General features: G+C 37.0%; 2 protein-coding genes across 49 annotated transcripts in view; one reads left to right on the forward strand and one right to left on the reverse strand.

Moving 5' to 3' along the window:
* Positions 1-14,158, forward strand: part of LOC127881542 (uncharacterized) — a 533,182-nt gene that overhangs the window by 509,498 nt on the left and 9,526 nt on the right. For 4 of the 46 annotated variants that reach the window (XM_052429504.1, XM_052429507.1, XM_052429508.1 and 1 more), the window contains 3 exons: positions 4,473-4,618; positions 8,137-8,806; positions 9,141-9,299. The exons of 30 other annotated variants lie outside the window; for them this stretch is intronic. In XM_052429504.1, coding sequence (XP_052285464.1) covers positions 8,276-8,806; positions 9,141-9,299 — 690 coding nt within the window. In that variant the 5' untranslated portion in view covers positions 4,473-4,618; positions 8,137-8,275. Of the gene's footprint in view, position 1; positions 357-3,040; positions 3,336-4,472; positions 4,619-8,136; positions 8,807-9,140; positions 9,300-13,952; positions 14,078-14,158 lie in introns of those variants that run through there. 12 more of the 46 variants (XM_052429518.1, XM_052429501.1, XM_052429511.1 and 9 more) reach the window with 9 other exon arrangements.
* The window catches only part of LOC127881551 (WD repeat-containing protein 37-like), a 364,483-nt gene that overhangs the window by 310,023 nt on the left and 40,302 nt on the right, over positions 1-14,158 (reverse strand). The window lies entirely within an intron of this gene.

Below are 14,158 nucleotides of genomic sequence, written 5' to 3' on the forward strand. Positions count from 1 at the left end.
ATCAAGTGTTTTATTTAGCATTTTTACACAAAACACTCGCACTTTGGCATGTTTGGTTACGGTAGAAATCTTTTTAAATGAAGCATTTGTTTCTTAAGGTGTTTTTGTTTGATCTAAGTCGAGTTTATAGCCGATGACATTTTACTTAGTGAAATGAAAAGTAGTGGGTGGGGTAATGTAAAATAATAATTCTTTATATTAGCTTTAAATGAGCACAACACAACTAGTTTATACTTCAGTGATACATAAAATTGAATCACTTCAAATGAAATCTTTCTTAAGGAGTAAACAATCTCATTGCTTCACCTTATCAACAACTTTCTTCTTGGGAACTGTGGAAGATAATTTTAGATATGGTAGGTTTTTGTTGAGTCGTTGGTTCTTTTTGAGCCGTGGTTTTAGAGATTGTATGAAATAACGTAATAAATATCTCACTTGATGCAGTCATTATGGAAAAAAGTTTTTACAGTAGGACACAGTCACCATCGTTTTGCTGATCAAAAAGTTCAATATTGTACATGTGTAATTCATCAAATATTTCTTCTCTTTATGAATGGTTCATATAGTGTTCCTACGAAACACATAATGGTTTATTTATAAGTTTTGTTTCATACTACATACATGGTCTGTTGACATTGTTTCACAAGAAATTAATTTCCCCTGCAATTACATCAACAAACTTTAGCGAACAGTTTATATAGTATTGAAAGGTAATGTTACGACTCACCCCCTTAATGACTCGCCCCATAACGACTCGCCCCATAACGACTCGCCTCATGATTTATAACGAATAGCCCCACCTATATAAGGACTCGCCCCACATATATAACAACTTGCCCTATCAATATTAAATGTTATATTATATACATGTATGGTAACATAAATGCAATCAATTCAGAATATGAATGCGTAACATATTTATGTCACGCTATAAATCAAAGAGAGTTCATTTTCTTGGATACATTTCCATATATATTGGTGAATGAATATTAATTACTGCATGGGGGCATATTTTAAGGTTCAAATGTTTCAATGCATCTTACAATAGATGAAAATAACTCTCATCTACCTGAAATATACAATTTTGACGCCATTGTCGCTTTCTCACTTGACGATTTTTCATTTGGATACTTACAGATCGACCTTGGCATTTTTTGCTGAAATTGTAAACATTACTTTTGTTTTCTGAAATTTATTATTATTTTTTATTAACAACAAATGTCTGGTTTATTAAAAGACTGATTTCAAAGTGAATCAGGTAATTTAAAATCATTTTTACTTTGAGGTTGTATTTACACTACAATTTGTTTACAAAACAAGCAAGAATAATTTAAAATACCGGGAAATGTCATTCTGAATTTGAAAACACTTGAGCACATGGTATGTTACCAAAAATAGAAATAATGTCATATGACCGTGAAATCGCGGGAGATTCTCATTTAAAAAAATGTCTGTCGCATCGCTGTTTTTCTTGATATGTTAGACTAGAAAAGATAAATTTCAAATGTTTAAGAAAGTATTTTGTGAAAGAATAGATCAGTTACATGTGAAAAGTATCAATCTTTCCGATCAAGTGGTTGATTTGGGCCAAAAACTGCATTTAAAAGCTGTTAGGAACCGGTCTTTGTTAACTGTCAACTTTTCGGGAATTTCTGGTTGACTTACCTAATGGCGTTGGTCCATACTTTATAGTCGGGCCAGTCAAAAATCATTATTAGCGACATTTAAAGTTATGGTAGCCAGAACTACCCTGCAATAACAGTTTTAAGGCTATTTATAGTATGCAAATCTGAATTTGGAATATCCAATCAGAAATCTCGGCTTAACAAAAACCTATTTTCAAGGTGGTGATCTTTTCACCAATCATTCAACACTTAAAATTGCTATGTTTCAATGTAATTTACATAAATGTACATTTAACCAAAGGTTAATAGCACGATAACAGCTGCCAACATAGGGATATAATAAAAAAAATTTTTTTAAAAATTTTGGATGGGGTGATTTTTTTTAGCTGAAATAGGGAGAAAAGTATACTATTTTTAGGGGGAATGAGACCAAATTTAGGCCCCCAAAAACGGCCAAACGAAGGCCCTGGATTTATTTATTGAAAAGTACATTTCAAACTTTGCATAAAATTGTATTGCTTGTTTATAAATACTTCTGATGTATGTATCAGTTTAAAGGTAATATACAAATTTACAAGGCAAAGACAACTTAATGATTTTAACGTGCATAGTCTGAGAGATATTCATATGCGATTCATTGTAACATGTCAGAACAATGCAGAGTTTCTTATTGAAAAGGACATATCTGCCTCTGGCTTAAACATTTTGTTTTGTTTTTTATAATTCTCATTTTACATATCATTTTAAAGGTAATAAAAAAACATGTACAACTTCTTTATTTTGAAATGAAAAGTCTCAAAGATATTAACTATCAAATCTCTGTAACATTTCAGGCCAATGCAGATTATTTTGTTGAAAAGTACATATCGGCCTTTGCCTGTAACTTAACATTTTCTAAATTAACATTTCATGTTTGAATATCAAGTGGGAAGTTATGTAATAAGCTAATAGAGAAAATATATAAGTCGATTTCAACTGCTACCATTCAGAAGAAATTCAGTATAGAAATGTGACAGATTTCAGGCCCTTATATAGACAATTTTTATGCCTCTGTTAGGGTGGAATATAGCATTTGAAATGTCTTAAAACTTTGACATTGCCCAGAACTTTCGCAATATTGAAGATAGCAACTTGATATTTGGCGTACATTTGTATCTCGTGGAGCTGCACATTTTGAGTGGTGAAAGGTCAAGGTCATCCTTCAAGGTCAAATGTCCAATATATGGCTTCAAAGCGGCGCAATAGGGGGCATTGTGTTTCTGACAAACACATCTCTTGTTTATTTACAAGTTCATATCTGCCCTTAGCCTTAAACTGCAATTTTATTTATTCTCTTCAATGAAGTATTATTTTGAGGTTAATATAAAAAAACTTAAGGCTGGAATATAATTTATTAATTTATTTTATATTAAAGTTAAATTGTTCTCCTTTTGTTCTCTTTGTTTCTTAAACTGATCTATTTCTTTATTAAATTGTCTAAATGAAGTTGATTATACGTTAAATATGAGTCTTGTTGCTTGCTTGTCTCTTTCCCGGATTGTTTAATGCAGCTTGGATGTAGGCTGGTGGGAGTAGTGGGGACGCAAAAGTTTTACACAGCAGCAATTGTTCACCTCGCCCTGACTCTCATACGCTGTCCTAAGACCCAGATGCTTGACACTTCCTATACATGTACAATGCTTAGCCCATGCTTCTGCAAAATCAAAAATGGTAACAAAAACAACGATAATAATTATTTAACAAAACATAATTATAAAAGCATTACTGTCACAATATAAAAAAACATGATAAGATGACCATTTGTCTGTTGTGCATCGTCAAAATGTGTTGGATGAGTACCAAAATAGTTCTGGGTGGTTGAAAAACATGGCCGCAAATGGGAGGGGCGTTTAGTTATTAGCTCAACTGAGCACAACGTGCTCATGGTGAGCTTTTGCGATCGCCTTTTGTCTCTTTTGCGTCATAAACACAACTTCTTTTACACTCTAGAGGCCACATTTATTAAGTAATATTTATGAAACATGGTCAGATCATGTGTCCCAATGATATCTTGGGCAAGTTCGATAATAGTTCCAGGTGGTTGTAAAACATGACTGTCAGGAGGTGTGACAGTTTTCCTAATATTGCTATAGTAAAACCTTGTTAATACTCTCGATGTTTTGTGGCCAATCTTCGTGAAACTTAGTCAAAACGGTAGCTCTAATGATGGGTCACTATCATTGGGGTCACCAGGTCAAAGATCAAGATCACTGTCACAATTAGTTTGACAATCGTTTCCGATCAATAACTTGTCAACACATTGACCGATTTGGCTTGATACTTCACATGTGCATTTGCCTTGGACAGTAAATGACCCGTATCAAAATTTGGGTCACTAGTTACAAGCCCTGTTTAGGGGTATGTGTCTCCGTCTCCAGAACTCTTGATAGTCCAATCTTTATTAAACTTGGCCAGACCATGTGTCCCAACAATATCTTGGATGAGTTAGCAAATTGTTTCGGTTGTTTGTAAAACATAGATCCACTCCGTTGGAAAACATGACTGCCTTGGGACAGGGCATTTTTCATATGGCTTTAGTAATACCTTTTTGACACTCTAGAAATCACATTTAATTTCCAATTGTATGAAACTTGGTCAGAACATGTGTTCTAATGATAGCTCAGCTGAGTTTGAAAATGGTTATGGTTTGTTAAAAAAACATGGCAGCCATGAGGTGGGGAATTTTTCCTTATATGGATTGGCTATCAAAATCATAGTGAAACACTGTTAACACATTCGAGTCACATTTTTAGTGCAATATAAATGAAACTTGAAATTGAAATGAAACAGTGTTTGGTTTGTTTTTAGGTGTTAACACTTTTGGTGTACACAAGCCATCTCAAACCGAGACCCATGAGCCTGAGACGGGGGCCTGAGAAACTGTAAAGTGACCCGACATGCGCAACAACAACAATTAATAACCTGCCGGCAAGAACATAATTGTTATTTCCAAGGTGAATATTTTGAGTTTTTACGTATATAATTCATTTAAATGATACGTGTTCAAAAGTGCAAGGCATTATCTCTCTTATTATGAATATTGGTAAACAAGATTTGTTTAAGCAACAGAGTTTGATTTCGCAAGTCGTTCAGAATTGATGAGATGATTGGGGTTGGGGTGCTAAGTGATTTTCATTCACCCCTTCGAAGATGAGGGGGTATATTGCTTTGCACATGTCGGTCGATCGGTCGGTCTGTCGGTCCGTCCACCAGGTGGTTTCCGGATGATAAATCAAGAAGGCTTAGGCCTAGGATCATGAAACTTCATAGGTACATTGATCATATACTTGCAGATGACCCCTATTGATTTTGAGGTCACTATAGGTCAATGGTCAAGGTCACTGTGACCCGAAATAGTAAAATGGTTTCCGGATGATTATTTAAGAACGCTTATGCCCAGGATCATGAAACTTGATAGGTAGATTGATCATGATTCGCAGATGACCCCTGTTGATTTTCAGGTCACTGGGTCAAAGGTCAAGGTCACTGTGACCCAAATAGTTGAATGGTTTCCGGTCTATAACTCAAGAACGCTTATGTCTAGGATCATGAAACTTGATAGGTACATTGATCAGGACTCGCAGATGACCCCTATTGATTTTGAGGTCACTTGGTCAAAGGTCAAGGTCACGGTGACCCAAATAGTAAAATGGTTTCCGGATGATAACTCAAGAACGCTTATGCCTAGGATCATGAAACTTGATAGGTAGATTGATCATGACTCTCAGATGACCCCTATTGATTTTGAGGTCACTAGGTAAAAGTTCAAGGTCACGTTGACCCGAAATAGTAAAATGGTTTCTGGATAATAACTCAAGAACGCTTATGCCTAGGATCATGAAACTTCATAGGTAGATTGATCATGACTCGCAGATGACCCCTGTTGATTTTTAGGTCCAAGGTCACGGTGACCCGAAATAGTTAAATGGTTTCCAGATGATAACTCAAGACCGCTTTTGCCTATGATTATGAAACTTGATAGGTAGATTGATCATGACTTGCAGATGACGCCTATTGATTTTCCGGTCACAAGGTCAAGGTGTCGAAGACCCGAAATAGTAAAATGGTTCCCGGATGATAACTGAAGAACGCTTATGGCTAGGATCATGAAACTTAAAAGGTAGTTTGATCATGTCTTGCAGATGACCCATATTGATTCTCAGGTCACTAGGTCAAAGTCAAGGTCACGGTGACCCGAAATAGTAAATGGTTTCCGGATGATAACTCAACGACACTTATGCCTAGGATCATGAAACTTCATAGGTACATTGATCATGACCGGAAAATGACCCCTATTGATATTCAGGTCAAAGGTCAAGGTCACTTTGACCCGAAATAGTAAAATGGTTTCTGGATGATAACTCAAGAATGCTTATGCCTAGGATAATGAATCTTCATAGGTAGATTGATCATGACTCGCAGATGACCCCTATTGATTTTGAGGTCACTCGGTCAAAGGTCAAGGTCACGGTGACCCGAAATAGAAAAATGGTTTCTGGATGATAACTCAAGAACGTCTATGCCTAGGATCATGAAACTTGATAGGTTCATTGATCATGACTCGCAGATGACCCCTATTGATTTTCAGGTCACTAGGTCAAAGGTCAAGATCACAGTGACCCGAAATATTAAAATGGTTTCCGGATGATAATTTAAGAACGCTTATGCCTAGGATCATGAAACTTGATGGGTAGATGTATCATGACTCGCAGATGACCCCTATTGATTTTCAGGTCACTGGGTCAAAGGTCACGGTGACCCGAAATAGTAAAATGGTTTCCGGATGATAACTCAAGAACGCTTATGCCTAGGATCATAAAACTTGAAAGAAACATTGATTATGACTCGCAGATGACCCCTATTGATTTTGAGGTCATTAGGTTAAAGGTCACGGTCACGTTGACCCGAAATAGTAAAATGGTTTCCGGATAATAACTCAAGAACGCTTATGCCTAGGATCATGAAACTTCATAGGTAGATTGATCATGACTCGCAGATGACCCCTATTGATTTTCCAGTCACAAGGTCAAAGGTCAAGGTCACGGTGACCCGAAATAGTAAAATGGTTTCCAGATGATAACTCAAGAACGCTTATGGTTAGGATCATGAAACTTGATGGGTAGATGTATCATGACTCGCAGATGACCCCTATTGATTTTCAGATCACTAGGTCAAAGGTCATGGTGACCCGAATTAGTAAATGGTTTCCAGATGATAACCCAACGACACTTATGTCTAGGATCATGAAACTTCAAAGGTACATTGATCATGACTCGCAGATGACCCCTATTGATTTTCAGGTCAAAGGTCAACGTCACGGTGACTCGAAATAGTAAAATGGTTTCTTGATGATAACTCGAGAATGCTTATGCCTAGGATAATGAATCTTCATAGGTAGATTGATCATGACTCGCAGATGACCCCTATTGATTTTGAGGTCACTCTATCAAAGGTCAAGGTCACAGTGACCCGAAATATTAAAATGGTTTCTGGATGATAACCCAAAAAAGCTTATGGCTAGGATCATGAAACTGCATAGGTACTTTGATCATGACTCGCAGATGACCCCTATGTATTTTCAGGTCACTTGGTCAAAGGTCAAGGTCACAGTGACAAAAAACATATTTACAAAATGGCAGTCACTACAACTGAGAGCCCATACGGCGGGCATGCATGTTTTACAAACAGCCCTTGTTTTTTAAGTCTAGAGAATCTTAGAAATTTCCTTCTCTAAAACACATACGCTTAGTCATATAGATAGCTGCGGGTACTTTTGGGGCCAGTTAAACAGCTGTTTAACAGATTACTCCTTTTTCCGTCATTGGCATCTGGTTTCGAGGCAATTTTAAAATCAATTCTATTTTAAGACTTTCTGGGCATAAATTACGGACACAAAATCCGATCCTTTAGGAAAACAGTAAATAACAATCAGCTAGTGTTCCTTATTACTGAAATCAGACTAGGGTCTTAATCTATATGTATAGACAGATATGCCCGTATTCAGCCAAGGTGAAAAATAGTTGCAATAAGTTATTCGATTGGTTGACGGTATGTATTTAGTTTTTGCAGTTGTTGTTTTTAACAATGGGCATATGAAAAGAGGATAATGGATAGACGCAAATAAAAAATATTTTTCGGATTTGAAACAATTAAAGTGCATTCCTTGTCCTTCTAAAGTGCTTTTATCCAGAAGATTCGGGGGCTTCCGGTCTGGCACCTGGCCAAGACGTCACCCTGGACTCCACTGGAAGCCTTCCAGTCTTCTGGTCCTCGTGTTTATTTATTCTGGATTGTAACATCAATTTCCTCAGAGTGCCCCGTCCCATCTATTGTTGGAAATTATTGTTTATTAACTAAACTTTAGTTATTTATCTAATTAAGAAAATTTAAAATGATATGCTTTACGTTTCAGTTGATTAGATTCTCTGAACAGACGATTTAAGTTTTGTAAAATATACTTATTTAATTATAGTACAAATAAAGCAACCAAAATAACATGATCAGAGGATGCTCACGAACAAGAACATTGACGACATTCCATAAGGCCATCTACTCTGCGGATTCCACAAACTAACTCTCTACTGAAGCCTGGTTCATGTAGTCTCGTGGGGATGGCTGCCGGCACTAACATCTTCGAAGATAAGCATACCAATAACTGGTTTAAAGCATGCATTGCCCTCAATTTTACAAAGAAAGGATTGACTGATTTTGTTCTGACGGAATTACACAACGTCCAAACATTAGTTGGTAGAAGTTGTGGACAATGCTTTATTCAAAACCTCATACCGTGTCCAACTCAGGACGTGTGTAAAAAGAGGAAAGGAAATAACTGTTCTTTCCACAATTCACAACAACCAAAGTCATGCCCAACATGTGATAAGGTGAAACAAGATATCACATCGTTTCACAGATTTAATGGGCCTAGTTGGGCAAACACTAAAGCTGAAAGATGGGCAATGGATCCGTGGGAAATTGGCAAATGCTACCTCCCACGGGACGGATATAGCAGCGTATCCTCTGTGCAAGAATCTGACTTCAATGGTGTGGTAAGCATCATGTTGAACTGCACGCATTTCCAGACATGCCTCTCCGCCGTATGCCTGTGTCCACCTCCACCTAATAAGCGATGCCCGCTTGAGAAGGTAATCTTTAAATGTACCAGTCTAAAAGACTGAATATGTGTCTAGTTTAACAAAGTTAGTTTGTTAACTCATGAATTGTTCATATGTATATTTCTATGTGATATGACGCTATTTATGTCATGCAATTATTTCTAAATGCATCAAATATACACGTCTTAGTTAAAATAGTCTATGTATATTTAAACATTTTTACAATCACATGTCTTCACTTCGACGCTGACAGTCCATCTGTGTATAGGTTTACCTCAATTCTTCTTTTCTTGGTCTTAACATCACAGCGATCCTTTCTCACTCTAGGGGTCCTTAACGTCACAGCGATCCTTTTTCCCTCTAGGTCCGTCAAATAGGCCGAGATGTACGCCACACTGCCGACTGCAAGGTTACAGATGCTGATCTGCAGTACTTCTTTCTGACACTGACCACCCTACTTGCTGATCCAGTCCGCTTATTGCATGATTTCTCAGCAACAGAAGCGCGCAGGAAACTCAGTGATGTAAATTTATTGTATTTGTGTTGTTTGTCTCTTTATAAAGACGTATATAATATAAAGAATGCTTCAGGGCTCAACATTAACCTAAAAACCAACTTGCCCTACCGGGCAAGTACTTAGAAAATCTACTTGCCCTGAACGTAAAACCACTTACAGGGCTACAGATAAGGATCGTTTTATCGTTATTACGATTTGTATTTGGCAGAAAACGAATTGAAATAAAAAACCGATCGTACAGAAAACGATTATGAAGGAGGAAAAACGAATTTCAATCAATTCATGATCGTTTTAATTATACTGTTTCCTTTCGTACCGCGTTATTATTGCCGACATAAATGCAAGTTTATAAACATCGATCTACTCTTTGTTCCGACTACTGAAGCGGCCAACTCCTGCCTTAAACCGGTTTCGAAGTAATTTTAGTGCGGCCGTAATAGTTGACACCGTTTCGGCCGGTGTCTATATAAACAAGTTACTTCCGGTAAATACAACGTGAAAAATGTCGGCTGCTAAGCGCGGCCGGGTTAGTAAAAGTTCAGCAACGACGTGCGCGCCGAGTATATTGAAGTTTGTTTCGCGGTCCGAACCATCGGGAAGAGATGTTGTCAAAAAAGTTATTCATGATTTGATAGTGGAGGTGGTGAAAACCTCAGAAGCAGACGTCGCAAAACACCGCGGCGATTCTGTCTCATCAAAACAAATAGCGTCGTGGAAAACTGACTTTCACTGGCTCGTTGTTGAAGGCGAGGGATTGGAAATGCGCCTTAAGTGCAACATTTGTATGAAAGGTAATGTTACGACAGTGTGGGCTAGGGCTGGATCATGCAATATTCAAAAGGACACGATAGTCAAGCACAATAATTGTACCGAACACAGGGATGCCGATAAAAAAATGTTAACTTCCAGAGCAGAAGCTTCGGCCTCTTGTATTGAAGAAGTGCCTTTAGATACCAATGAAAAAGTTGAAGATGGTGATATAAAATTGTTTCGCACTGTTTATTATGCTGCATGCGAGGAACTGCCCTCGTGGAAAGTTAATAGTCTACTTGAACTCCAGAGATTGACATTAAATATAAAAATCTAAGCTGGGATACAGTGTCAGAAATTCAAGGATGCATCAAGACTGTATTTCAAAGAGATCTGGTAGCAGAACTTATAACCTCTGATGTGAACTCGGTTATGCTGGATGAAAGTACTGACCTTACAGTACAGAAACACTTATCCATCTGTGTCAGATATGTCAATAATGGGGAATCTGTGACAAAATTTTTAGGAAACATTCACATTAAAGATGGTAAGGCCTACACCATAGTACAAGAAGTAATAAGTTGTCTAGAGGGATTAGGTCTTGACCCTGGTAAGATTGTGTCTCTAGCTACAGACGGTGCCTCTGTAATGACTGGCAGAAAGGCAGGTGTTGGTGTGCAGCTTAGATCCAAATATTCACTATTTATGTTACAAACTCATTGTATTGCGCACAGGTTGAATCTGGCTGTGATTGACTCTATTAAGAAAGATGAAGTTCTTGAAAAGTTTAAAGAGAAGTTTGGTGCATTGTACCACTTTATGAGTAACTCAAGTATCCGAATGGAACGCCTGAAAGATCTGCAAGCAGTGTTGAGAGAACCAGAATTAACTATAAAAGAACCTTATAGTATAAGATGGTTAGGTTTAAGAAATGCAAGTAAGGCAGTATATGAATCGTACAGCTCCCTCCTAGCTAAACTCACGAGCTTCGCCAGTGAATCTTCAACAGCAAAAGGTCTCTTTAAGTACTTTTCAGATTATAAAACCGTGTTGCTTGTTGCACTGATGTTAGATGTGCACGAGTGTGTGGCTGTTTTCAGCCAGCAGCTACAGCAACAAAATCTTTGTTTTAGTCAGATACAACCCTTTCTTGATGGCACATTAGGTCAACTAAAACACTTGGAATCCAATGATGGTGATAATTTGAAAGCTATGAAACGGTGCATTGGGTTAAAACAGGAAGATTCCAAGACAGTGGCTTATCTAGATGAAGAAAAACTTATAAGATATTCAGAAAACATTAACCATGATTTTTCATCATTGAGAACAAGATATGTAGAAAAGTTGCAGAAGAACATCAGGCACAGATTTCGGAAAGAGGACAGTGCAATATTTAAAGATTTGAGCTTGTTGTTGGAACCTTTGGTAGTAACTGTGTCCAGTGAGACAGAGTCACTAGATGCTTTGGAGAAAGTTGGCTTCCTCTATGGAGAAGATAAAGATGCACAAATATACCATGGCAATCTTTTGGAAGGAATTGATATAGAAACCAAAGTGGTGCACAAATTGTTAGACAAAGAGAAACTTAAAAAACAGTGGCCAAGTATGAGGGGCATGCTACAGGGCTCATACAAAAACTATTCACTGCAGAATCTGTGTAAAAGGGTCATCTTGATGCATGAAGACTTGACAGAATTTGTTATGTTATGCAAGATAGCTCTTTGCTTCTCAATTACCAGTGTGGAGTGTGAGAAAAGTTTTAGTACCCAAAACCGTATAAAGAACAAGTGCAGAGGGTCTTAAAAGCCAGAAAATCTTGACACACTGATATTCATTGCAATGACCAAGTGTGACATATCATCATTTAATCCACAAAAATCAGTTCAGCTGTGGCTAAGCAAGAAAAAAAGGAGAAAGGGTAGACTATTCCAGGATTTCAAAACCAGAGCTAAAAGAGTGTGCCATCAGACTGAACGGCAGGAGTGTTAAAATAAAATGACTCATCTTCCATTTTTCAATAAACAATTAACAGTAACAATCAATCATTTAAAACATTTAAAATTGTGAATTAATGACTGGAACAAGAATTGGCTAAGAATTATCAATACCTAGGCTACCTGTAAATCAAAGAGCTCATCTTGCCCTGAAATATAGGTAAGTTTTCATTAAATTGTAAAAAACTAATTGACAAAAAAATTTGAGGGAAAAAAACTAATTGCTTCAAAAAGCTTGTAGTGAAAACTAATTGACATGAAATCTTATCTGTAGCCCTGCACTTGCCCAAACATGAAATATCACATTAACTGTAAACCTCATATTTGTTTTATAAAGATCAAAATGATACACCACAAAAGCTTTTTTTATTTTTGCACATTTAATAAAATGATTAAAGTCTAATTAAAATCGAAATTAAATGCACTTTGTTCTTTTTTGCACTTGCCTGGGCGGGCAACTAGATTATAAAATGACTTGCCCGGACCCAACTTTTACTTGCCAGAGGCAATAGGACAACCGTTAATGTTGAGCCCTGTGCTTGCAATGGCCCCAGGAATATGTGTACTACATGTACAAGGTGTTTGGTTGTATCATTAGAAAATTGCACTTGAATTATTTTCAATCAAAATAAAAACACCAGTGCTCCAGCTAGGCCTAAATGGAGTGCCCTGCCCTCCCTTAGCCCTGACCTGCCCTTCCAAGGCAACGGCTTGCCCTTTTATTTATAATTTTTTAGACATTTTTATAATTTATAAACCCGTATTTAATTGTTATCAATTTATCCCTCATTGTAAACATTATACGCACGGTTTAATAATAATGGAAATTATATATTCTTACAATTATTCATTATATATAAATTAATATGCAACAGGGAGCTTTCCATCTTAGACCGCACGCTCGAAAGTGCCCTTTTGACAAAAGACTGCGCACTCCAAAGTGCTCTTGTGACAAAATAGCCCCCCCTGCTCTTTTAAAATCCTAGCTGGAGCACTGTAAACACTGCTTTGATGAATATCACTGGACATAAAATCAAAATCGTTGAGTGAACTAGAACCAATTAATTGGACCTACAAGGCAAATCTAACTGTCATCAAATATCAATATAATGAAGCACATTAACAACTTTGAAATATTCAATCGTTTTGGCCAAAGATATTGAAAATCACATTATTGAATGGAGATATTGGAATCATATAATAACACGATAGTAAATAATTAGTAGAACAAATTAAGGCTTTATTAAAACGAACGCATATATGCATTTAATAATTGTCAATATGGGAATTGTATGCCCCTTGTCCAAGAAGAAGGGGTTTATTGTTTTGCTGGATGTCGGTCGGTCTGTCTGTCGGTAGAGCAGTCTGAATGTCGGTATACCAGTTCGTTTCAGATCCATAACTCGTCAACGAATTAACCGCTTCAGATTGGCTATTGACCTTTGAGAGTAGATGACCCCTATTAAAATTGGGGTCACTAGGTCAAAGGTTAAGGCCACAATCACACTAAGTGTGAAAATCGTTGCAGATCAATAACTCGTCAACAAATTGACCGATTGGCTTTATACTTCACATGTGCATTGGCCTTGAAAAGAAGATGACCCCTATTGAAATTGGGGTCACTAGGTCAAAGGTCAAGGTCACTAGCACACTTAGTGTGAACATCGTTTCCCATCAATTATTCGTCAACTGATTCACCGATTGGCTTGATACTTCACATGTGCATTGGCCTTTAACAGTAGATGGCCCATATTGAAATTTGCAGGCTTTCTACTGGTCCCTACTTTTCCCTACTTTATTTTCTTAACCCTATTTTCCCTACTTTTTTCGAAAATAGCCCTATTATCCCTACTTTTTCATTTTGCAAATAAAATAAATAAAATGTAAAATGAAGGCTTACATGATTCTTCTTTAGATATTTTGCAGAATTTCGATTCATTATGAATCAGTTCAGATGTGTTTGGGGGATCACCTTGTGATGTCCATCCTTGAAAGCACCATGGCTCCTTGGCTAGTCAGTACAGAAATACTGGTCTTTAGGTAAGATAATTTCTTTTTACACTGTGAAAATACATGTATGTTCTATTACATATGTGCTTCTTGAAATAGAGGTGAAAGATA

This window comes from Dreissena polymorpha, chromosome 5 (genome assembly GCF_020536995.1).
Source record: "Dreissena polymorpha isolate Duluth1 chromosome 5, UMN_Dpol_1.0, whole genome shotgun sequence".
NCBI lineage: Eukaryota > Metazoa > Mollusca > Bivalvia > Myida > Dreissenidae > Dreissena > Dreissena polymorpha.